Raw genomic sequence first — 21,969 nt, 5'->3', positions numbered from 1 at the left:
GATGGGGGCCACAGAACCTCTTGGGACGTATCTGATAGAGTAAATGCATACAATCTAGGGGTGTTCTATAAAGTACAGCATAATGGGCGAGCAGGTACAGGATGAATGGGAAACCTCTAAGCCTTCGTGTCTCTAAGCCTTCGTGTCCTCCTTACTGTCCTCCTTCTCGTCGTCCTCTGCCACGATAGTCTCCGTACTCGACTCTGCGTCTTCGAGGCGGCTCCGTGGGCCAAACACCGCCGTCCGGATAGCCTGCATGAGACGCGGGCCCGGGGTGATGAACGCGGCCATGAGCATGGTGAAGCCGCAAAACACACCCGCATAGGTAAACTTGCCGCCGGCCACGTTGATGAGCAGTCCGCACACGACAGGACCGACGAGGACGGGCAGGCCGACAAACGACCACAGCATGCCGAGACGCATGCCGATCTCGCGGGTCGGTGAGATGGCGGCGCAGGCGGCGGCGACGAGCGTAAACCACGCGCCCGAGACGAAACCATACAGCAGCAGACCAATAATCGTTGCCGCTGTACCGATGGGGCTTCCTGTCCAGAACGTAAAGAGGACAATGGACGTCGCGAAACACATGGTTCCAAACACGTTCCACACGCCAAACGCGTCGGCCATGAAGCCGGCAGAGGCACGGCCAAGGAAGCTGCCGGTCTGGAGAATGGCAATGGCGTAGCTGGAAATGTTGGCCGGGAGGTTGTTCGAGGTGGCCAAAGTCGGGGCGTTGAAGTAGGGTGAAAAGACGTTGAGGACGTACAGACCCGAGCCGACGACGAGGAACACGTATCGCGCCTCGTGCCACGGTCCGGCCAGGGCCTTGAGAGGAGGCGGGTGGCGACGAGGAAGGCGGGACTTCATAAAGAAGCAGCCGGGGACCATGAGGACGCCGTTGAATCCGGCCACGATGAGCATGGTGTTGCGGAATGCTGGACAGGTTAGCCACTGGTCGTCTAGCTTTGTGGCTGCTCACAGAGCTGGTCGAATAGCTGCTTGAACATGATGGGATACACGACGCCGCCGAGGCCAGCGCCGCAGACAATGATGCCCACGGCGGTAGAGCGACGCTTGAGGAACCAGTGGCCCGAGATGGACGTGGCAGGAGCGTAAATGATGGTTCCCGACAGGCCGAACAGCATGTGCGCCAGGAGGAACTGGTAGTATTCGTGGCAAAAGGCAATGGCGACGAGTGCCGAGACTGACGCAACGGTGCCAACGATCACCAGCATGCGGGGGCCGTGCGAGTCAAAGTAGCGTCCTGTGTAGATTGAGCCCAGGAAGGTGAGCGTCGATTGGCACGAGCCGATCCATCTGGCAGGTCGTCAGTGTCGGCAACGACGGCAAGTGGGTGTGGGTGGCGGCGGATATAGACACCACCTCAGGTGGCGACTCGGCCGGTGACATTGGAAATGGTCCGCTCTTCTTCCGCCCCAACCACAACAGCTTTCAACTCACGCGACCGTTGACTTGGAGTATCCCGACAGCTGGTGGCTGAGATAGTACAGTTCGAGCTGGCCAAAACTGGTAGCTGCAAGGTCAGCCAAAGTAAAAGAAAAACCCCCCTTGGGTAGACTCACCGCAACCAAAGATGCAGAAGAGGAGGAGAAAGGTGGCGACGACACAGAGCCAGGCTTCGAGGCCGCCATCTGGTGGCGGCCCAATATCGATTGTCACCTGCCTCACAATCTCGACAGCAGTGTCGGGGGGTGGTGGGGTGCCCTCGCGCGAGTGAGTCTCTGGGTCAGGCGCGAGTTCTGGATGGGGACGGTGGTGGTGATGGTGGTGTTGGAGGTGCTCCATGGTGAATGCGGGCGAGATGCCACGGGAGGGTATAGGTGGGGCGGACGGAGAAAGCCGATATGGCCTCTGTTGGTGACTATGATCGTAGAGGGGACTGTACAAGGGTCATTAAACGACAGTGCTGTCTTGTGTTGCTATATATGTGAGTGAGTGTGATGTGATGTGAGAGTGAGGACCTGTGAGGATATATCTCTTTCTCTCATGAAGCGCGTTTGGAGCGCTACCTGCCGGCGGGAACCCCGGCATACGACGGGCCGATAGAGAGAGCGAGAGATTGTTTTCCAACGATTTTTGCGGCTATTCATGGCAGGCACGTCAGGAGCAAAAAAGTGGAGGTGGAGGTGTGGTTGTCGCCCCCACTCTGCCCGCTCCGGAGTTGAGTCGTCGGCTCCATGACAGATAACGAGCAGCAATGACAGATATCGGAGCACCGTTGACGCCGGCGGATGGCTGTTATCTGTCACTCGTACCTCAATGCACGATGGCGCCAAAGTGGAGGTGCCCATGAGGCCACAAGAGGAGTAGTGTACACGAATGGACAAGTGACACAGAACATATGGACGCCGAGAATTCACAGTGGGTGCGGAGAAAGATCGGCTCCAGCCCACGTGCCAATCGGTACAGTCACCCACCAAAACAAACCCAGTGACAATAACGGCCTCTCTGATCTCTGATCTCTGAGGTCTCTGACAGTCTACAACTGACATACAAGAGGGCTACAACTATACAACAGTCTTCTCGCCATGCCCCCATTAACACCCTCCTCCTCCCAGGAGATCATCTGCCTCGACTCTCCCCCGCCATCCCAGAAGAGAAACACAAACACCACTCCTTCCTCCAACGTCGGACCCTCGTCCGCGTCCTCGTCGTCAAAACAACAACCCTCATCTGCCCAACCAAAGCGCCGTCCCACAGTCAGCGGGTCTCAGTCGAGGTCACGGGTCACTGAGCGCATGGTATGTAGTCTCTTCTGGCGTCACATATTACTAACAACCCAGCTCAACTCGCTCAACAATGACAAGAACCCCATCACTCACTCGGACGCGTTCCAGCGTACACAGCACGTCCACTCGTGTTCTACGGGCCACCAGCAGCGTGGAGGTGACCGTGGATTCTGGAATCAAGCGCGTGATGCCAACGTCAAGCCGATCGCACAGGAGCACACGTACTGGAGCGTGAGGACAGCCAATGTCGAGGCAAACGCAAGGGCAAAGGTGGGAGTTTCTTCTATGTCATCCAGCTGACCCGTGCAGGCTACGAACGTTCTTGGTAGGACCATATTGACAGCCTCCAAGAGTGTTCACTGACAGGCAGCTGGCTGCGTCATTGCCATCAACGGCCCGACTGGATCGAAAGTCTCCAACCTCCAGCTCCAGAACCTCATCACCGCCAACGGCGGCCGCTACGTCCCGCACCAGAGCAGGAGGTGCACCCACGTCGTTGCCGCGAGGTTGTCTGGTACCAAGGCTCAGAAGCATATCAACGGGCAAGGGTCGAGGGGCGCGGCCATGAGGACGCAAGTGGTCAAGGTCGAGTGTAAGTGTCGCTGCCTTATGGTGTGCAGTCCTCAGCTCACTGTCCAGGGGTACTCGATTGCGTCGCACAAGGCAAGCGTATTAGCGAGGCTGGATACGGTGTGGTGGAGGATCCAGTGGGTTCTGTTCCCGAATGACACTAACCCGCTCAGTCACAAAAGAACCTCTTCACTGCGTTTGGTGTTGCACCTCCGTCTGCTCCGTTCACGACTGCTGAGCCCTCAAAGCCGACATGAAGGAGCAGTGTTCTCGTCTCCCCTCTCCCCTTGGCCCTACTGCACCCTCTGTGTTAATACCTTGCATAGCAACGCTTTACGATAACGACCGGGCATTTGCGCCATGTATTGATGTTTGTTGTCCACTGTTTGCACGAGGCCATCCGGGCTCCCATGCCCACCTCCACAACCTGCTCGCGAGCTAGCATGATGCTTACATACACAGCGCTCTAGGCGCTCTCTACACACCTATACTCCACCACAAAATCCCCCCACTCCTCCCCCAGCGGAAACGAACACGACGGGGTCTACTCATCGTCGTCATCGTCATCGTAGTCGCGGGACACCTTGTGCGGGCGGCGGTGGTCAAAGTCGTCGTCGTCATCATCGTCGTCCTCGTCGTCGTACGCGTCGCGCGCCGACTGGCGCTTGCTCGGGCGACGGGCCTCGGGCGACGCTGAGCGGCGGGGAGGAGGCTTGACGACCTTCTTGGGCTGCTTGATGCGAACTTCCTCGCACGCGTCCACCCAGCTGACACGTTAGCTACAGACGTGGATGTTCGCGATAAATAAGCATGTACGCACTCGCAGTAAACGTCCACAGCGACCGAGAGGTCTGCAACTCTGTTAGCAAGGGAGGAGGGAGGGGGAGACGCCGTGACATACTGTTAATGGGCGAAGTGAACTTCTGGCCGCAGACCTGTTGGGTTAGAGACAGCTGGGGAGATGTGTCATACCCACCTTGCAGTTCAAATGACCAAACATGGACTGCCTGTCGCTGCGGAAGGGTCAGCATAGAGCTATGTGGGCAGTTGGGACGCACATCTTGCAGCTGACAGACTTCTCGTGGTGGCAAAAGAGACACTTGAACGTGGTCGCTGTGGGACGAGTCAGCGTCCGTTATGCCGGTGTCACAACACTTACACAGGGGCTCATTCTGCCTACGGGCGACGGGCTTCTTTGACGACTTGCGCTTACCCATGGTGACGGAGGATGGATGTGTGTGGGGCAGAAAGAGATGGAGAGATGGAGAGAACGGGCAGATGGTGAATCCGACCTGTTCAGAAACGGAGATGCATCTCCGTCCCACGTGGCATTGATGAGCGAAGGCGTACGCGTTGCGTCGTTGCTGCTGGCTGCTGCTGCCGCTGCTGCTTCAACCCGCCGTCAACTCTCTCCATCCTCTGCACATCTCTCTCATCAACCCCCACCGTCTACCCTCCCTACCTCTAGCGCCATGGAGGAGATCGGAATTGACCTCAAGCTCGAGGTGCGTTGGCGCCGCGCGTCCCATATATCGGCCCCCAGACGCTGACCACAACAGGACCCCACCCTCCCCGCCCAGATCTCTGACAAGCAGGCGCTCTATGCGACCCTGCCTGCGTCTGATGACGAGCTCTACACCACTTGGAGGAAGCTCGAGGCACACCGCGAGTTCCTCCAGCTCCAGGAGGTGGGTTGAAGGACTGTTGCACTTGCTAACCCGACCAGGACTACATTCGTGATGAGACCAAGAACCTCCGCCAGGAGCTTCTCCGTGCTCAGGAGGAGGTAAAGCGCATCCAGTCGGTTCCCCTCGTCATCGGCCAGTTCCTCGAGGCTGTGGATGAGCGCCGTGGTATCGTTGGAAGCACTACCGGTGGGTAGCTGATCCCTCTCACACTGCTGACCCATCAGGCTCCAACTATGTTGTGCGCATCCTGTCCACCCTCGACCGCGAGCTCCTGAAGCCCTCGTCCTCTGTTGCCCTCCACCGTCACTCCAACGCGCTCGTCGACATTCTTCCCCCCGAGGCTGACTCGTCGATCTCTATGCTTGGCGCTGACGAGCGCCCCGACGTCAAGTACTCGGACGTCGGTGGCCTCGACCAGCAGAAGCAGGAGATTCGCGAGGCCGTCGAGCTTCCCCTTGTGCAGGTGGGTAGACTGCGCCTTGGTATATGGCACTGCTGACCCACTCAAGATGGACCTTTACCGCAAGATCGGTATTGACCCTCCCCGTGGTGTCCTCCTCTACGGTCCTCCTGGTGAGTTGAACAGACGGAACTGGCAACTGACACCCAGGTACTGGAAAGACCATGCTCGTTAAGGCGGTCGCCAACGCGACCACCGCTTCGTTCATTCGCGTTGTTGGTTCGGAATTCGTGCAGAAGTACCTCGGAGAAGTGGGTATAACACGACCAAACGCGCTGTGCTGACCCAACAGGGTCCCCGTATGGTGCGCGACGTGTTTAGGCTGGCAAGGGAGAACTCGCCGTGTATCATCTTCATCGACGAGGTGGACGCTATCGCCACCAAGCGTTTCGACGCCCAGACGGGCTCGGACCGTGAGGTCCAGCGTATTCTTCTCGAGCTTCTCAACCAGATGGACGGCTTCGACCAGACGACCAACGTCAAGGTCATCATGGCCACTAACCGTCAGGACACTCTTGACCCCGCCCTGCTCCGTCCCGGTCGTCTCGACCGCAAGATCGAGTTCCCCTTCCCCTCGCGCCGCGAGCGTCGTCTCATCTTCCAGACCGTCACCTCGAAGATGAACCTCGGCCCCGACGTCGACCTCGAGGACTGTGAGTGGCAGCTGTACAAGAGTCATGAAGCTGACAATTCAGACGTCTCCCGCCCAGACAAGCTCTCGTCTGCCGAGATTGCATCCATCTGCCAGGCCGCTGGTCTGCAGGGTGAGTCCCCGCATCCAAGCACACATGCATGGCTAACGTGCTCGCAGCTGTGCGCAAGAACCGCTACGTTATCCTGCCCAACGACTTTGAGGAGGCCTGGAAGGTGAGTCTAGGGCCAAGTGCCACCAGGGCACCACCGCGGCGTTTAATATCTCCGGTGGTGCGAGCCGTCTGGCTCGCATCGAATCCGGCGTATAAAATAAACATTGTACTGACACTCTTTTCCCATCCTCAGTCCACGGTCAAGCGTTCAGAGGACAGGCACGAGTTTTGTGAGTAACCACCACCGACACAGTCAACGTAACAGCTTGCTGACCCCGCACAGACAGGTAGTTGTGTACATTTCATGCAGAATACAGTCGACGATCAACCAGCAAAGTGCCCACGTTTTCCCCTCCCCTCCCCAATCCCCATTCCCACTCCTACCCCCGCTCATGGCCGGACAACTGTGTACCCTCATCCAGGTGCACGTGTCTGGCCGCGAGCGCAGAAGAGGCGGCCTCGTGTCGCCCGGCGTTTTTTTGCTACTCCCCCACGGCTCGACCAGGACCTTGTGTCCAACCCACGGGGATGGTACTTCACAGGCGCTGGACATTCATTGTCCGCATGCACGATCCTTTCAACCATATCGCCGCGCTGCTTACTGACGAGCGGTGTTTCCATCCTCTTTTGAAATTGTGAGTTAAGAAACCGATTGATGAGGAACCTCAGCTGACAATACAGACTAACCCATTCCTCTTTATGCTACTTTCCCCTCCCCCCTCTCCCTCCCTCCCCTCCCCTCCCCCACATTCCACGGTGTATAACACTCTGCGAGCGATAGAAACCTACATCGTTAGCGATTTTCATTTCACCAAGAAAACCGTGTGCCTCCCTCCCAGTGGAGTGTCACTGCCTGCTACTCACCGGCCGGGCTTCTTGTGCCTACTCTGGTCCTTAGTCCGGATACATCTTGTACTGTCCCGCAATGGGTTTCATGGTTGCTACTTTCAATGCATAATAATACACCATGAGCAAAAACACTGTTGCAGTCTTCCGTTTGCGTTTTGCATGACTGACGTGTGTCAGCAGAATCGTTTGAGACAAAAGTCGAGAGCGGTGAAGCAGGTCAGTCGCGCAGGTCCAGGAGCGGCGTGGCACCGGTTGACTGTAGGAGCGGACGGGTGCAGTGGAGCATGTACCAACGCGAGTGCGAGTCGCATATACATATGCCCCAAAGTATTCTCTGCTGGTATCGGTGCTCTCAGGACCTGCACCGTGACATCCCCACACACCACTGGCAGGATCATGAGTGTGCCCGCCGGGTCCTTACTGCATGACGCCCATTGCGAGCGTTGTTGACGGCCCCCTTCATGTGCCACGCGCGAGTCGTGGGCTTTTGAGTCAGCGCGAGCCTCTGCGATGTATGACTGATGTCAGACAGACGGCAGCGCTGTTCCTCCCCTGAACCCGATGTAGAAGGCTGACAACGGCCGCGGGTTGTTTTCGTTCACGGCCGTTGACGTCGTCGTCGTTGTCGTCGTCGTCGTGTCCTGAGGAAGACGCCACGTCTCCAGCTTCGAGGGTGGGACCAAGTCCCTAGTCATATAGAGTACATCGCGGCCGCACGAGGACCTATGTCGACTTCACGAGACGGCCCTTGAGTCAACCCAATGTCATGGCCGCCCACAACTTGATGATCAAGAGGCCGATCAACATATTGCCAACCACTGGTGCAAGTGTTCTTCTGTGCTCTGTGCCGATTTCTGGAATAGAGCCCAGAAGCCCCAGTATTATGTATGAACATATCGCTCTTTGAGGGCCGCCGGTAGCGTAACTGAGATAGGTTCCAAGGATGTTACAAGAAGCGGCTGTTACAAGAGACGGCGAACAACCATAAATATTTCGTGTTCGTTAATTAAAAGATAGATGGTTTGAACCAACTCGCAACGGTCCATGAACGCACCTGTGCTGCTCCACCTAGGCCATAAATTAACAGGAATATTTCATCATGCTACCAAGTGCCACACTGTATGCATACAGGCCTGCAAACAGCTACCACGTCATATTTCTTTTCAACAACATCGAGTTCGGAACCTGATGGCTAATGCAGGTCCTGTTCTTCCCCTCCAACAATCTCGCTATGGAGTGCCGTTCTTTGGGTACTTTGGTCGCTCTCACTTGTAGCGCCGTAAGATGACATGGACGACTATGCCGACGAGCTGTCCGGGGACCGAAAGGGCACGTCAATCCGGGCCTCGAGCATGGCGGTGGTGACCACCGCCATTCCGAATGTGGTTGTGACACTTGTGGACTGTTTGTTTTCTGTGCGGTTAACTAACTTGCAGCCGGTTGCCGGGTTCGAACCTCCGCCGCCGCTGCCGTATCTGTCTCTGTGCTCTTTGGGTGGCGAGACCTGTGTCACGAAGGCCCAGTTCGGATTTTACGCAGTTCCTGGCTACCGGCCGCCGGCCTCTGCAGTGGGAAATTACGATAGCGACGTCAAAAGGTAACCGTCGCTGCCGCTGCCGATCTGCTGCTTTCCCCACACAGCGGGCCAGCGGCCCGCGGGGATGCATCTCCAAGGCCGTACGTGCTTTGTGTACCAATGCAACGGGTCTCACTGCCGTCCATGGGCCATGGGGGGTCACGCTGGATCCACAGACGTGGATCAGTTACCAACTGCCGAGCTGTCGACTCGTTCTAGACTGCCCATGCCAGAAAGTGATCAGACACCGAGAAGAGCCACACATCGCGCCATCAGAAAGGAAACCCACACATGGCCACCACCGCATGATTCGGAAACGGCGGGCAAAGGGCGCGGCCAACGACGGGCAGTGACGGGCAGTGACGGGCGACGACGACGACGCCGGCTCTGATGATGCCGAATGCATATGCCCACCCTCAGTGTATGCGGGGCATAATGCGGGCAGCGCAGCCAGCGCGCAACTGGCGGGGGCTGCCACTGTACGCACTGTGGGGTCCCCGCACCTGTCTGCCCAAAAACCATCAATCGATGGCGTGATCTTTTGTCATGTATCGTCCATGGTCCACCTATTCGGCACGACGGGCAGAGAGGACAGTTCCCTATACAGCGCCAGGCTCATCGTCTCCCATTACTAACACGCAGCCGGCTGCATCATCGTCGCCATCTGACTGTCTCTCTCATCTCCCTCTCATCCCTCTCATCGCATCTCTCTCTCAGCACAATGCCGCCCAAGCCTCGTGGGCTCCACCTCCCCTCAGCAGCCACAAAGCCCCGCATCCTCCCTCGCAAACCACACCTCTCAAAGCTGCACCTCGACTCGACAGTCCTCGCCCAACAGGCCAACTCGCCGCTCGCAGGCATCAATGCACCCTTTGTCCCACCCGTCGCACCACAGATCCCACGCCGTCGCCGTCCTGCATTCTCCCCAGGTGGCTTTGGCCTGACCTCTTCGTCTGTGCCCCGCGCACCAGACGTTCGCGGACTCGGCCGCCCCATCACCAGGACAGCAGAGCAGGAGGCAGAGGCGCGCGCAGCCACCGTGGCGGAGATTGCTCGTCGCGACCAGGTGATTGCAAACGACGAGCTCGCACTCGAGGGCAAGCAAAAGGACGAGGGCGAGGCCGAGGCCTGCTACATTGTGAGTGTTGCCCTCCTAGCCGACAACAACATTTCTCTCTCTCTCGCGTCCATTTGCCGAAAGCCGTGTCCTCCGGCGTCGCTGTGTCCGTGTCCGCCGGTCTTGACAATCGGGGGGCCACTGCATGGCTTCCGTCGGACGTCGACCACAGTGGCCTTGTTGCGGTGAATGCACCACGCATTCGCCGTGGCAACATCCAATGGCCACGGTGAACGCGGTGACAACGACGGCAAACGCGAACGCGTTGCCTGTTGTGTTGTTCATCAACCACCCGACTTGCACGCGACCGCGTCCTAGTTACCCGAGGCGTACCAGTCGTGCGGGACTCGTGGTGTGCAGTTACCACATGTCCACTGCGTTTGGGTCTGCCTCCGGACAAAATCATGGCATTGGCGTCTTGTATGCTTGACTGGCCGGCGTTTGCTATGGTCGCTGGGCCCGACGGAGGGACAACTGCAGTGTTCTTGCCAAAAAAGGCGACCATGGCATCTCGTCATAGGCACCTCGCAGCAGACACCGCTCCCACACTACCGCTCCCCCCGATTTTATATCACCATTTTCCATTCTGCCGCGTAAACTCGCCTGCTGACACGCACCCCACAGCCTCCACCGACCACACTGCACTACCACTCTACTGGAACTCTGCCGCTGGTCTATTCGCCGACTCCCCTTCCCCCCTTCCAGCTGGCCTACGAGACGTGGGGCACGCTCAACGCCGCGCGCGACAATGCCATCATCATCCACACCGGTCTGAGCGCGTCCAGCCACGTCGCGTCAGGCGGCAACGATGTGGCTGCCGGAACCTCGTCCAAGCCCGGATGGTGGGAGGACTTTGTCGGTCCAGGCAAGAGCATTGACACGAACCGATTTTTTGTCATTTGCTCCAACGTTCTGGGCGGATGCTTTGGCTCGACGGGCCCCTCGTCGGCATACCCTCCCGGCGACGGCCACGTTCGCTGGGCGACCCGTTTCCCGCTCATTTCAATCCACGACATTGCTCGTGCCCAGCTTGGCCTGCTCGACTACCTCGGCATCGACAAGCTGTACGCCAACATTGGCTCCAGCATGGGCGGCATGACGTCCCTCTCCATGGCCTACCTCGCCCCCGAGCGCATGGGCCGTGTGGCCTCCATTTCTGCCACTGGCCGTTCAGGTCTCGGCGGCGTGGGCATGCGCTATGCCCAGCGCTCCGTGCTCATGGCCGACCCCAACTGGAACCGTGGTTTCTACTATGACGGTATCCCGCCGCACGAGGGTATGAAGCTCGCGCGCCAGATTGCGACCATCACGTACCGTTCCGGTCCCGAGTGGGAGCAGCGTTTCGGACGTCGCATGCTGAGCACCGAGCAAAAGGCAAAGGACATGGCCCAGGGTATCGAGACGGCCGGCGTGCCCCGCCTGTCGCCCGACTTCCTCATCGAGACCTACCTCGACCACCAGGGCGAGCGCTTCTGCCTCACCTATGACGCCAACTCGCTCATCTACCTCTCAAAGGCCATGGACCTGTTCGACATGACCGGCCCCGCCCTGCGCGACCTGGCAACCCAGTTCAACGCCGCGTACCCGGACGCGCCGCCGTTCCCGCTCCCCTCAGACCTGCCCGCCGTCTCGGCCTCGTCGGCGACCACGACCCGCGGGCCCTCGCAGCGCTCCAACCCCGAGGCCGACGCGCAGGCCGCCCCACCCACCGCCCCCAAGGCCTTTATCCCCACGTCAAAGTCGCCGCATCTCCCCGAACTCGCCGACGGCCTGCGGCGTCTCAAGGACATTCCGGCGCTGGTCCTCGGCGTGCAGAGCGACGTCCTGTTCAACGTCGACCAGCAGCGCGAGCTCGCCGACGCACTCAAGATGGCCGGCAACAACCGCGTCACGTACTTTGAGCTCGGCGGCCTGTGGGGCCACGACACGTTCCTCCTTGACGTCACCACCGTCGGCGGTGCCCTCCGCGGGTTCCTCAACTAGACCTAGCAAGCGGCGTAGCGGCGGTAGCGGCGTAGCAGCGTGTGTCCAGCGCGGCGCAACAACCTTGAAACTGTTCCTGAACTGCAAGTCACCCAAAACAACACCACCACCAACAAAAAAGCGATAAGCAAGCGTAATCCCCCAAATTGACAATCCAAAGAACCCCCCTCCGTCCACCTCACAACTCTCCCCCGCGCCACTCCTCGCCGCGGTCTCGTCGCAAAAGACCAGGCGGCGGCGGCGAGACAGGCTCTCCTCCCCACACCCCGCCACATCATACTCTCCATAACGTGTAACGTGTTGTAATGCATGCACAAACTGTACGAACGCTGTGGTGCGCCGACGCAAGTGGCCAGAGATGAAGAGATCCAAAGGGATCCAAGGAGCCCACGTTTTTGCTCCATCCCTCATATTCTGGCCCTGCCACACTAGTGGCCCTTCTTGGCCTCTTGCTCCTCGGCATGTAGCCGCCACTAGCGCCTAGTTCGAACGTCCCCCACCCGCCGCAATGTGTCCTGTGTCCCGCAGTCTGCAGACAGTGCTCGTGTCTCCCTCTGTACGAAAACGACAGTGACATCCCAAGGAATAAAGAGACTATTAAAATCGATGCATGGTACAACTTCTCTCTCTCTCTGTCTGTGTCTGTGCTGCGGGCGGGCGGCTCCTGCGCTGCGCTGAAAGTCGAGTTGGTTACTCGCCCGTGCTCGCGACGTCCTCGTTGTTCAGGAGGCTGTAATTGTGTGTGAGCGCTGGTGCGTTTCCACGCTGGGGGGTCCCCGGGACGCTGTTTCCACTCACTTGAACTCCTTCATGAGGGCGCACTCGCCGCCGTTCTCGAGGTCAATGTTGTACGCCTGGAACACGCCGTCTGCGCTGATGACCATGACCTGCGGGAGGGTCGGGCTCATGGCCACGACGGTGCGCACGCCCACCGAGCCGGAGCGGAGCTTGATGAAGGCAAAGTCGCGCTGGGGCTCCCACATCTCTGTCACGCCCTTGGGCAGGTACGTGCCGGCGCCGCCCAGGAGCGACTTGCCGATATGGTACGAGCGGCGGCGGAGGGAGGAGGCGGCGCTTGAGCCCGGGTTGGCGTTGGCCGCTGTCAGGTGCGAGCCCGACTTGGGTGGCGACGCAGGCGAGTCGGCCGCAGAGTCAAAGCTGCCCGTCGACGGCGGCGGGCTGTCGTCTGCACCGCCACCACCACCACCACCCGACGAGCCGGATTTACTGCCCGAGGCCAGGCGGTAGATGTGGATCGTGGACGTGTCCGACGACACGGCCAGCAGAGTGGACGCGAGGTTGAAGTTCATGCTGAAGATGTGCGCGGACGACGTGCCGCGGCGGAACTGCCACAGCTTTTTGGCATCTGGGATGCTAAACACGCGAATGACAGTGCCCTTGTCCGACGCAGTGGCGAGCATTGTGCCCGACGAGTTGAGCGCCAGGGCGGCAATCGGCGTCCGGTGGGCTTGGATCACGTTGACGGCGGACAGGTTGAGCGTGTCAAAGATGAGCACGTCGCCCGTGGTGGGCGACGGTGGCGCGGGAGGGACCGCACTCCCCGACAGCGACGTGCTGCTCGGGCTCGGCGCTGGGGAAGGGTATGCCAAGTAGCTGTGCTCGCTCGAACACGAGAGCGCGCACACGGCGTTGGGGTTGGGCCCAGTCTCGATGGTGTGCAGCAGCTTCATTGTGCTAATGTCGTAAATGTAGATTTCGTTCTCGAGCACCACGATCAATCGCTTTCGGTTCATCTTGACTGCCAGCACTGACGACGGAAAGATGAGCTCGCAAATGGTTGATTGCCGCTGCGAGGTGCGTCAGCGGAAGCAAGGATGGATGACTGGATCGGCGGAGCAAAACACGCCGCACGGGCCCACCCGCGGTTGGGGGGTGCTGGCGAGTGCGAGCGCTGTTTGTGCGCACCACCAACGAGCAAGGCTGGTCACATACCTTGGTGTTGACGATCTGGAGCTTGCGAGGCGAGTTGCTTGGCTGCGTGTCTGGTGCGCCGACCAGCGCGACTAGAGACGTGCAGAACAGCATCTCGACGACACCCGTTGCGCCCTGGTCATCTAGATAGTGGGTCAGTGGGCTATTCCAACGGCGTGCTCGCGACGGCAGAGAGAGATAGACAGTGGTAGTTCCAAAGAGGATACCCTCGGCACTCCCACGTCGTGGCCTGTACCCACTCTTGGAATGGACCTTGCCGAACGGGTCGCAGTTGAGGATGGTGTATCCCTTCTTGTGTCCAACGGCAATACACGAAAAGTCTTGGTTGAAGTTGCAGCACTGGGCAGCAGTCAGCTTCCAGCGACTCTTCCGGGTCATCTACACGCACGAGCAGGTCTGGGTGCCGCTTGCCGTTGGGTGCCATGGCTGCGGGAGTAGGGGAGGGAGACGGGGAGGTTGGGGGTGGTTGGTGGAAAGGAAACGAAAGCGGGGGGATGTGACGGGGACGCCGCTTCTAGGGGGAAGGGTCGGCGTCGCGGTGGTGGGGCGGCGGCGGCGACAAGCGTGAGAGGACGGTGTGGTGGGGACAATGGGCAACACACTTGTTATGCAGGACGGTGATGGTGAGGGATGATGGTGGATGGTGGATGATGAGGAAGCACAATCTGACGGCGACGAACCCATCCGTCGTCCAGTGCGTCATGGGTCCCTTCCGTCCGGCCCCCAATAAACCGCCGCGTCATCCTAGTACGCGCGCGCGCAGTGGCACTTTTTTCGACCAGTGGCAAATCATGATCATTATATCTTTCATGGTTGATGTCCCCCCTCCCCTATGCATGGCTCTCTCTATTTACCACTTCTTCAACCACCCAAGCGCCTTGCCCCCAGTGCTCCCACCGTCACCACCGCCTTGCAGCCCAGGAGGCAGCTGCATGCCTGGCTGCTGCTGCGGCATCCCGGGCAGACCCATCATCGGGTGGTACCCGTACATCATGGCCTGCTGCTGAGCCGCAGTCGGGACCGGAGGCTGCTGCTGATGCTGATGCTGGTGCTTGGCGCGCAGGTTGAACAGAGCCGAGTTGGTCAGGATGATGAGGAACGTCAACGTGACCAGTGTAAAGCCCATCGTCTTCCACGAGATGGGGTCCACAAACGAGTTGATGACCCCAGCAAATGTCTCGGCACCGACGCGCGCGCGTCCAACGACCTTGGGGTCACGGTTCATGCACATCTCCCAGGCGGAGCATGCCTGCTCCCTTGTATCTTGTCAGCTGGGTTCATTAAGCGCAAATGTAGTCAGCTTACATGGCCGGAACACGGAGGTTTGGGTCGCAGCGGTTGGTGAAGTAGGCCTGCGTGCACTGCGCAATCTCCTGGAGGATTTCTGCAATCGTGTTAGATGCACGCGCCGGTAGCACATCTGCACTCACCGACAGAGTACTCTTCAATACGTTCCTGCACGTCGCGGCGTACTGCGAGAATAAACTGGCTCGCAACGTACAGGAAACCGACCACGAGCGAGGCGTTGAAGACAAATTGGACGTAGCTGAATGTCAGTAAGCTGTGTGCCCCCACTCGCAGTACTCACCCAAGGAGGATGGCGGGGATCTCGGAATGATGCACCGCTGGCGCGTTCATGTGCAGATTGTACGTGTGCTCGTTACGCCCACGGCGGCGACTGACGGCCTTGTTATTGTTGTTGTTGTTGTTCTTTGGCCCGGGCGCATCCTGGTGTGCGTCGTCAGTGCCATTCTTTGCCACGTCTCTCCTTTCCGTCCCTGCACATGTGCCATGCTTCCTATGCCACGCATACACCCAGCTCCTCGCCCAACTCACCTCGTCGTCGTCGTCGACGCGGGCCTGCTGCATCCTGCGCCGACGCACCCTCGCTACTGCTCCGACCGCAATGGGCCGCTCGTCGTCGGCTGCCTCCGAAACGTCTGGTGGAGGGTTGGCTGGCGCCGCGGCTGTCGCATGCGATGCGCTGACGCTGACGGCTGGTCGCGCAGGGCTGCCAGGCGCGCTGCCGCTTCCACTGGCTCCAGCGTGGACATGGCCGTCCATGTCGACCTCGACATCAACGGCGCCAGCGCTCGAGCTGGTGCCGAAACCAAAGTCGGTGTTGGCCCACTGGTTCGGGTCGTACGGGCGAAACGTCGGTGCTGGGGGCAACGGCGGAGCGTGGAAGAGGAAGGGGGTGTTGGGCCCAAAACGGTAGTTCTGGGCCGAGGCGAAGGGATTGGACGGCGACGGGTTGGAGAGGTCGGTGTGGGGGCCTGTAGGAGGGAGGGAGCATGGTCAGCTGGAGGCAACGGTTGTGATGTGGTTGGGGGGGTGGAAGCGGGGATTGTGTTTGGACGCACGCTTGCGAGCTGGCTCCTCTGTATCAATAGCGTACTCTGCTATGCGGCCGAGGGGGTGAGAGTCGTCTACGTCCATGGGACCCGAGGTATCGCGAGGGCCGCGGAACATGGTGCGTGTTGTTGACGAGGGGGTTGTTGTTGGCGATGGAGATGAAGAGAGAAATGTTGACAATATGAGAGATCCAGCGCTGCCGACACGCAACCGGACGCGGGTTGAAATCCACGGCGGGCGGAAAATCAGGCGGGCCAAGATGCGAATTGCAATCAACGAGCCGCGTTCCCTTTCTCGTCCTCTCTTTCATCCATCTCCCTCGCGTTCACAATGGCCAGCGGTACGTCAACTGAGACATCACCTTCCTCTTGCATCAAACAGCTGACACCTTGTACAGGAGACACCTCTCTCCAACCGCCCGCCGACGGCATCGCCGCCCTCGCATGGTCTGCCGACAGCTCGCGTCTCCTCGTCGCAAGCTGGGACAGCACCATCCAGCTGCACACTGTCACAACCCCGCCCTCAGCACCACAGATGTGCGTACATGCTCCACTATCTTCCACGCTCCACACGCACGGGAGAGGTGATGTCCTCCTGTTCTTCACCTATTCCCGTGGCGGCCACTTGCGATCGCACGGGTTGTCATGTTACATCCAGACCAGTCTTTGTTGATCTTCCACTGACTGTTCACAGCTTCTCACACCCCCGCCCCGTCCTCGCAGTGACCTTTGGCTCGAGCCCCGACATTGCGTACTCAGGTGGTCTGGACAAGCGTATACGGGAGTGAGTGCGCGCGTGAGCGTGCGCATCCGCCAAGCGGGGTCATCATTGTCCCCTCTTGTGGTATCCGCCGTTAAGCTGTACCTCAAGCATCATCTGAACTGACACTCCAGATGGGACTTTAAGACGGGCGAGTGCCGCGTCATTGGCAAGCACGACGATGCGATCAGCGCGATGGCGTGGATCCCAGAGCACAGTGGGTCTCTTATGTCTTCACCTGCTAACCCACACAGACATTCTCGTGACGGGATCGTGGGACAAGTCGATCAAGATCTGGGACCCGTGAGTGTCTTGTCAAAGGACAGCGCTTTGTGCAAGCTTTTGCTTCACGTACAAGGCTACAACTGTGCCCCCACTCTCTTCCATACTGACGCACCTTGCAGTTCCGCCGCCGAGCCCCTCCGCTCCACCTCGTCTCTCCCCGAGCGCGTGTACAACCTGTGCTACACGCCAGCGACTGGCCGCATCCTCGTGTCCATGGCACACAGGCATGTGTCGGTGTACGCCGCGTACGAGCTCTCCAATGCCTCCCAGGAGGGCCGCGACGCCAAGGCCGACCACACGCGCGAGAGCGCGCTCAAGATGCTCACGAGGAGCGTTGCGTGCATGGCGGACGGCAAGGGTGAGTGTTCACGGCCCGCAGCGCCTACATGGCCAGTACTGACACCCACGCGCAGGCTGGGCATCTGCCTCGATCGAGGGCCGTATCGCCGTCGAGTACTTTGACCCCGACCCGGCCGCCCAGGCTATGAAGTACGCCTTCCGCGCACACCGCGCCACGGTCGACGGCGCCGAGCAGGTGTACCCCATCAACGCGCTCGCGTACCACCCGATGTAAGCAGAGAGCGTGACTTCTCCCAGGTCCCCCCCCCCCCCCCCCCGCTGACACTTTTCTTCTCCCAGTCACAACACGTTCGCGTCTGGCGGCTCGGACGGTGTCCTCTCCATCTGGGACCACAGCGCCAAGAAGCGCATGCGCCTGTATCCCAAGTACCCCACTGCCATTTCCGCCCTGTCGTTTTCGCCCGACGGCACACGACTGGCTATTGGTGTGTCTTACGAGCACGACAACGCCGTCGCCAGTCCCGAGGACCAGGCGCGTGTGCTCTTGCTCCTCAAGGAGACGGTCATGGACGATTGCAAGCCCAAGGCCAGGGCATAAGCCCACAGGCGGGGGGTTGTAGTTTTGTGTAGAAGGGTGCATGCAGCAGATACACTATGAACTGTGGCGGCGCGGTCTGGCTCTAGCCCTAGCTCCAGTCGCCCCAGCTTCCCCCATCGCCACCACCGCCAAACAGCCCGCCACCACTGTCGTCGCTCGCTCCCGTCTCCCAGGGGTCCTCCATGACCTCGTCGTAGCCATTGCCCTCGGACGCGGGGTAATCAAAGCCTTCAGCCTGCTGGCCCGGCACAGGAGGGTCCTGCGCGGGACCGCCAGGCTGGCGGCCGTAGATCTCGTCGTCGCTCATCGAGTCCGGGTACGCCTGGCCTGCGGCTCCAGCGGCGCCGGCCGCGCCTCCAGCAGCACCCACGCCGGCCTCACCCGTGCCGCCGCGCTGGGCCTCGGACGACCCGTCACCGCCGCCCCAGAAGAAGAAGGGGAGGCCGAAACCGCTAGAAAGGGGGTTAGCTGAGGCAACAGAAGAGACGGAATGGTTGCTACTTACCCGCTGCCCGAGTGACGCGAAAAGTAGTCAAAGTCAACTGTGGGGGAAATGGGTCAGTGTTCTGAATGGACTCGATGGCGGGTGACCCACTGGAGACAGCCGTGGCAAGCGCCATGGCACGCTGGTCGAGCGTCAGACCGTCCGAGCTGCTGTCTGGCAAAATGAGTTTCTGGCCCTGGACCGTGACCTCTGATCCGGGGGGCAGGTCGAGCTCGGTGCCGGCCGCGTCAAAGCGGATGACATACTGGCCCGTGTCGGTGAACAGCTCGCGGCCGATACCTCGGAAGTTGCGGTTGATCGTGGCGATGAGGCCTGGAGAGGAGAGTTAGGTCATGAGGGAGGCAGTGGAGGCAGGCAGGCAGCTGCGGACCAGGGGACAAAGACAGCTGTCCATAGCGTCACTCACGGTCATCCCTGTCCTTGATCCAAAAGTCCCATGCGAGGAACCCAGCGTCGACACGACCAAACTGCGACATGACATCGTCTGGGCGCGCCTGGAAGAGGTTATACCGTCTCCGCCACGGGTGCCACTGCCTGGAACGATGAGTTGCGTCCGGGACAACCAGAAAACAACTCACTGCTGCGTCTCGCCGACAATGCGGCCGTCCTCCTGCTCGCCCGAGTGCACCTTGATACGCGAATTGATGAACTGGAATGGGCGACGGATCTGGACAAAACAGTGTCAGCTGGCCGTTTCGAACGCTAGAAATCGTGGAACTGACCCAGAGCACGGGCTTGCCGTACTTGTCCATCACGACCGACTTGAACGGGCGGTGCGTGTGCATGAACTGGCGCTGGAATGTGCTCAGGAAACTGCGGTCTTCCTCGGCCAAGCTGACGCGGGTGAGCTCGCTGTACAGGTTGTTGTTGCTTACAATCCGACGACGTTGCCCTGCGTAGGTCAGCACGGCGGCCCATCACAAAAATACCTACATCTGCAGAGTAAAGTGCGTATTTATTCGCTTGCTCAAACTGCACATTGTCAGCAACAGGTTCTGATGCGGAGACGAGTCCCAAAACTCACGCCCATGAACACGTTGAGCATCTCGAGCTGTCTACCTCGCCGTCAGCGTGTCGTCCCTCCCCGTATCAGCTTTCCGTCTCAGCCTCACCGGACAACAATAAGCGCGTCGTGCGCCAACAGGTCATACGCCGCATGCGAATCGACCAGCACACCCTGCGGGTCTTGCGGGACGACGACGGCCGACGGCGAGTAGGTACCCATCATGTCCGGTGCGGCGTCCCCCCACGGCCCACCGCCGCCCAAGCTCGGTCCTTGGGCAAACCCGCCAAACGCGCGCGGAGGGACACTGGCGTTCTGCTGTTCGGGATTCTGGTTCGGGTGCTGGCGGTAGTACTCGTTGGGGTCGATACGCTCGTATTGCCTGCGACCGCCGCGCTGGGGACGTACATGGCCGCGCGGGACTGCAAGGGGCAAGTGAGTGTCAGCGCTGACCCTATAGAGAGCCCGGGGCGAGCTGGGACGACGCACCTCTGTCCTCGTCGTCGCCGCGTCGCAGGAGTGCGGTCGAGGTGGAGAGTGCGCGTAACGAAGTGTAAGCTGGCCGCCCGACCCCTGTGCGGAGGGGTGGGAGTGCCGAGACGAAGCCTCGCCGCAGCATTTGGGTTGAATGTGTTGTCTGTAGTGTGTGTGAGAGAGTGAGTGAGTAAAAGACGAGAGAATGATCACAACGTAGTGTACAAAGTATCCTCCGTGTTCCCCGTTGTTCTCTGTTGTCTCGCTCTGCCCATCGGCCATCAACGACACCGTTCATATGACGCGCGCCGGACGAACGACGGGCCATTAGCCATCAATGACGCACGCGAACCGGCACACGAGAAATGATTACATAAGCATTTAAATTATATATTATATTACGGCCCACACACGACTCTAAAGCTTGACGGCGGAATTAAATTTGTTCCATTTCAGAAAAAAAATGGAAAAACAGGCCACCCACAGGGCCACAGCGGTTGTCCGTACAAGGCATATGCATGGGACAGCAATAGCTGCTACAGGACAGGCATGTGACAAGCAGTACACCCGCTGCGTTTAATGCCTGACTGCAAATGAAGTGACCACTTTTGACTCGTTTAGCCGGAACCGAGTGGGCTGACTAGAGACGCAAAACCCCGGACCCGCCTCTTTTGCAAGGCACGTCAACTGCACGCGGTGGCACGCACGCAGCACGCACGAACGGGCATGTGACCGAAAAATACGCCAAATCCTGACCTGACGCTGCGGTGGGGGTCGCATCGCTGTACATGAGAAGAGACCGGAAACTGAGAATGAACGCAACGGAGCAGCTGGGAGAATGCGACTCGCAGGTGAGCAGACACGAGACGACGAGGGCAACATGCTTCGCGCGCGCGTTTGCAACACGGGCGTGCGTGTTAAAGTTGTGGCAAACGAGTGTGGAAACAAGACTACACTCCCTTCATCTCCCTCTCCCCGCCTGATGTAGTGTCAATGAAGTACATGGGGGTCATGCTAGAACCAGAAGGAACCGAGGCAGCACTTTATGAGCGTCTAGTTCTTCCTGCGGAACGAGCAGCCTGGAGATACGAGTCAGCGGGGGATGTCCATTTTTGTAACAGCTCCGTAGCAGAGACTCACCCTCAGTGAGCTTGGCCTTGCCGCCCGAGGGCTGGCAGAGGACAGTGGCGCACGAGCCGCACTGGACAACAGTCGAGGCGTGCGAGAAGACGGTGGTGATCTGGAAGCAGCCGGGGCACTTGACGTCCATGAAGAACGAGTTGGGGGCGGGCACAACCTTCTTGAGCTTGTGGGTGCGGGCCTGGGCCTCGGCGGAGGGGTTGAGGAGGTCGACAGCGAGGGTCTGGGGGGAAACAGTCAGTATTTTCGTTCTGCCTTGGGTGGCAATGGACACGGCTGGCAGGTGGGCAGGGAGAGGGGAGGCGAGGCGTGGGCAGGCAAGAGCGGGTTGTCGATATGGGCAGTCGAGGTGGTTGGCGCTGCGCAGCGACTCAAATGTTGGAGAGCCTCTGACAGCACAGTCGTCGCGCGCGGGTTGGCACACGCAGCGGAGCGCACAGTGGTGGCGACGGCGCACAGAGTGGGCACGCGCAGAGACGGATCTGCGTGCAAGAGCTCGGACGGCAGCACGCACTGCGCCTGGGGATCCGCCGCACGCGATCATCCAGCCTGGATGCTGCGGAGCTGGCATCTCCCCCTCCTCGCACACGCAAACTCCTCTCTGCCCTTCCCGGCTCCACACTCCGTCTCTGCTCGCCGCCACCGCCATCGTTGTCGCTGCGCCGTGCGTGTCGTGGGCTGGGTCGAAAAATGCGAGTATCGGTCTGGTCCATTTTGCCCATAGGAGAATTTGCCCAAAGTGTGTCCTCCCTCTGTGGTCGTCCCGTTTTTGCCAGCCAGCCGTGTGTCCTGCTTCGA

General features: G+C 59.7%; 10 protein-coding genes across 10 annotated transcripts; 4 read left to right on the top strand and 6 right to left on the bottom strand.

Annotated features, from left to right (window-relative positions):
- Positions 1–132: 132 nt before the first annotated feature.
- EHS24_005419 (uncharacterized protein) lies at positions 133–1,806 on the bottom strand (the record flags this gene model as incomplete). Its single annotated transcript, XM_028620944.1, has 4 exons — positions 133–935; positions 980–1,317; positions 1,462–1,534; positions 1,584–1,806. 4 exons carry the CDS (start codon positions 1,804–1,806, stop codon positions 133–135), a joined length of 1,437 nt encoding a protein of 478 aa, XP_028471819.1.
- A 743-nt stretch (positions 1,807–2,549) lies between these two features.
- On the top strand, positions 2,550–3,577 carry EHS24_005418 (uncharacterized protein; the record flags this gene model as incomplete). Its single annotated transcript, XM_028620943.1, has 6 exons — positions 2,550–2,762; positions 2,805–3,020; positions 3,060–3,075; positions 3,121–3,342; positions 3,390–3,457; positions 3,494–3,577. 6 exons carry the CDS (start codon positions 2,550–2,552, stop codon positions 3,575–3,577), a joined length of 819 nt encoding a protein of 272 aa, XP_028471818.1.
- A 287-nt stretch (positions 3,578–3,864) lies between these two features.
- EHS24_005417 (uncharacterized protein) lies at positions 3,865–4,537 on the bottom strand (the record flags this gene model as incomplete). Its single annotated transcript, XM_028620942.1, has 6 exons — positions 3,865–4,087; positions 4,141–4,171; positions 4,222–4,255; positions 4,297–4,333; positions 4,379–4,433; positions 4,480–4,537. 6 exons carry the CDS (start codon positions 4,535–4,537, stop codon positions 3,865–3,867), a joined length of 438 nt encoding a protein of 145 aa, XP_028471817.1.
- A 255-nt stretch (positions 4,538–4,792) lies between these two features.
- RPT3 (26S proteasome regulatory subunit 6B) lies at positions 4,793–6,565 on the top strand (the record flags this gene model as incomplete). Its single annotated transcript, XM_028620941.1, has 11 exons — positions 4,793–4,825; positions 4,880–5,008; positions 5,047–5,194; positions 5,233–5,471; positions 5,518–5,581; positions 5,619–5,719; positions 5,761–6,121; positions 6,164–6,232; positions 6,280–6,335; positions 6,468–6,504; positions 6,558–6,565. The coding sequence occupies 11 exons, from the start codon at positions 4,793–4,795 to the stop codon at positions 6,563–6,565; spliced, it is 1,245 nt and encodes a 414-aa protein (XP_028471816.1).
- Positions 6,566–9,420: 2,855 nt separating this feature from the next.
- Positions 9,421–11,799, top strand: EHS24_005415 (uncharacterized protein; the record flags this gene model as incomplete). The annotated part of the gene is made up of 2 exons (XM_028620940.1): positions 9,421–9,837; positions 10,441–11,799. 2 exons carry the CDS (start codon positions 9,421–9,423, stop codon positions 11,797–11,799), a joined length of 1,776 nt encoding a protein of 591 aa, XP_028471815.1.
- Positions 11,800–12,489: 690 nt separating this feature from the next.
- ATG18 (autophagy- protein) lies at positions 12,490–14,176 on the bottom strand (the record flags this gene model as incomplete). Its single annotated transcript, XM_028620939.1, has 5 exons — positions 12,490–12,529; positions 12,598–13,607; positions 13,753–13,874; positions 13,992–14,091; positions 14,141–14,176. 5 exons carry the CDS (start codon positions 14,174–14,176, stop codon positions 12,490–12,492), a joined length of 1,308 nt encoding a protein of 435 aa, XP_028471814.1.
- Positions 14,177–14,602: 426 nt separating this feature from the next.
- EHS24_005413 (uncharacterized protein) lies at positions 14,603–16,224 on the bottom strand (the record flags this gene model as incomplete). The annotated part of the gene is made up of 6 exons (XM_028620938.1): positions 14,603–15,008; positions 15,058–15,136; positions 15,183–15,298; positions 15,341–15,480; positions 15,589–16,028; positions 16,116–16,224. 6 exons carry the CDS (start codon positions 16,222–16,224, stop codon positions 14,603–14,605), a joined length of 1,290 nt encoding a protein of 429 aa, XP_028471813.1.
- A 213-nt stretch (positions 16,225–16,437) lies between these two features.
- EHS24_005412 (uncharacterized protein) lies at positions 16,438–18,049 on the top strand (the record flags this gene model as incomplete). Its single annotated transcript, XM_028620937.1, has 8 exons — positions 16,438–16,447; positions 16,505–16,643; positions 16,801–16,890; positions 17,001–17,083; positions 17,121–17,169; positions 17,271–17,509; positions 17,565–17,721; positions 17,791–18,049. 8 exons carry the CDS (start codon positions 16,438–16,440, stop codon positions 18,047–18,049), a joined length of 1,026 nt encoding a protein of 341 aa, XP_028471812.1.
- An 88-nt stretch (positions 18,050–18,137) lies between these two features.
- EHS24_005411 (uncharacterized protein) lies at positions 18,138–20,176 on the bottom strand (the record flags this gene model as incomplete). The annotated part of the gene is made up of 11 exons (XM_028620936.1): positions 18,138–18,501; positions 18,555–18,591; positions 18,645–18,866; positions 18,961–19,088; positions 19,133–19,221; positions 19,277–19,388; positions 19,430–19,446; positions 19,488–19,526; positions 19,579–19,609; positions 19,667–19,979; positions 20,047–20,176. 11 exons carry the CDS (start codon positions 20,174–20,176, stop codon positions 18,138–18,140), a joined length of 1,482 nt encoding a protein of 493 aa, XP_028471811.1.
- A 908-nt stretch (positions 20,177–21,084) lies between these two features.
- RPS27 (40S ribosomal protein S27) lies at positions 21,085–21,820 on the bottom strand (the record flags this gene model as incomplete). The annotated part of the gene is made up of 3 exons (XM_028620935.1): positions 21,085–21,110; positions 21,172–21,394; positions 21,815–21,820. The coding sequence occupies 3 exons, from the start codon at positions 21,818–21,820 to the stop codon at positions 21,085–21,087; spliced, it is 255 nt and encodes an 84-aa protein (XP_028471810.1).
- Positions 21,821–21,969: the final 149 nt, after the last annotated feature.

Source organism: Apiotrichum porosum (genome assembly GCF_003942205.1).
Source record: "Apiotrichum porosum strain DSM 27194 chromosome Unknown scaffold_22, whole genome shotgun sequence".
Taxonomy (NCBI): Eukaryota; Fungi; Basidiomycota; class Tremellomycetes; order Trichosporonales; family Trichosporonaceae; genus Apiotrichum; species Apiotrichum porosum.
Note: the sequence above shows the minus strand (reverse complement) of the source record. Positions and strands in the feature narration are given on the sequence as shown.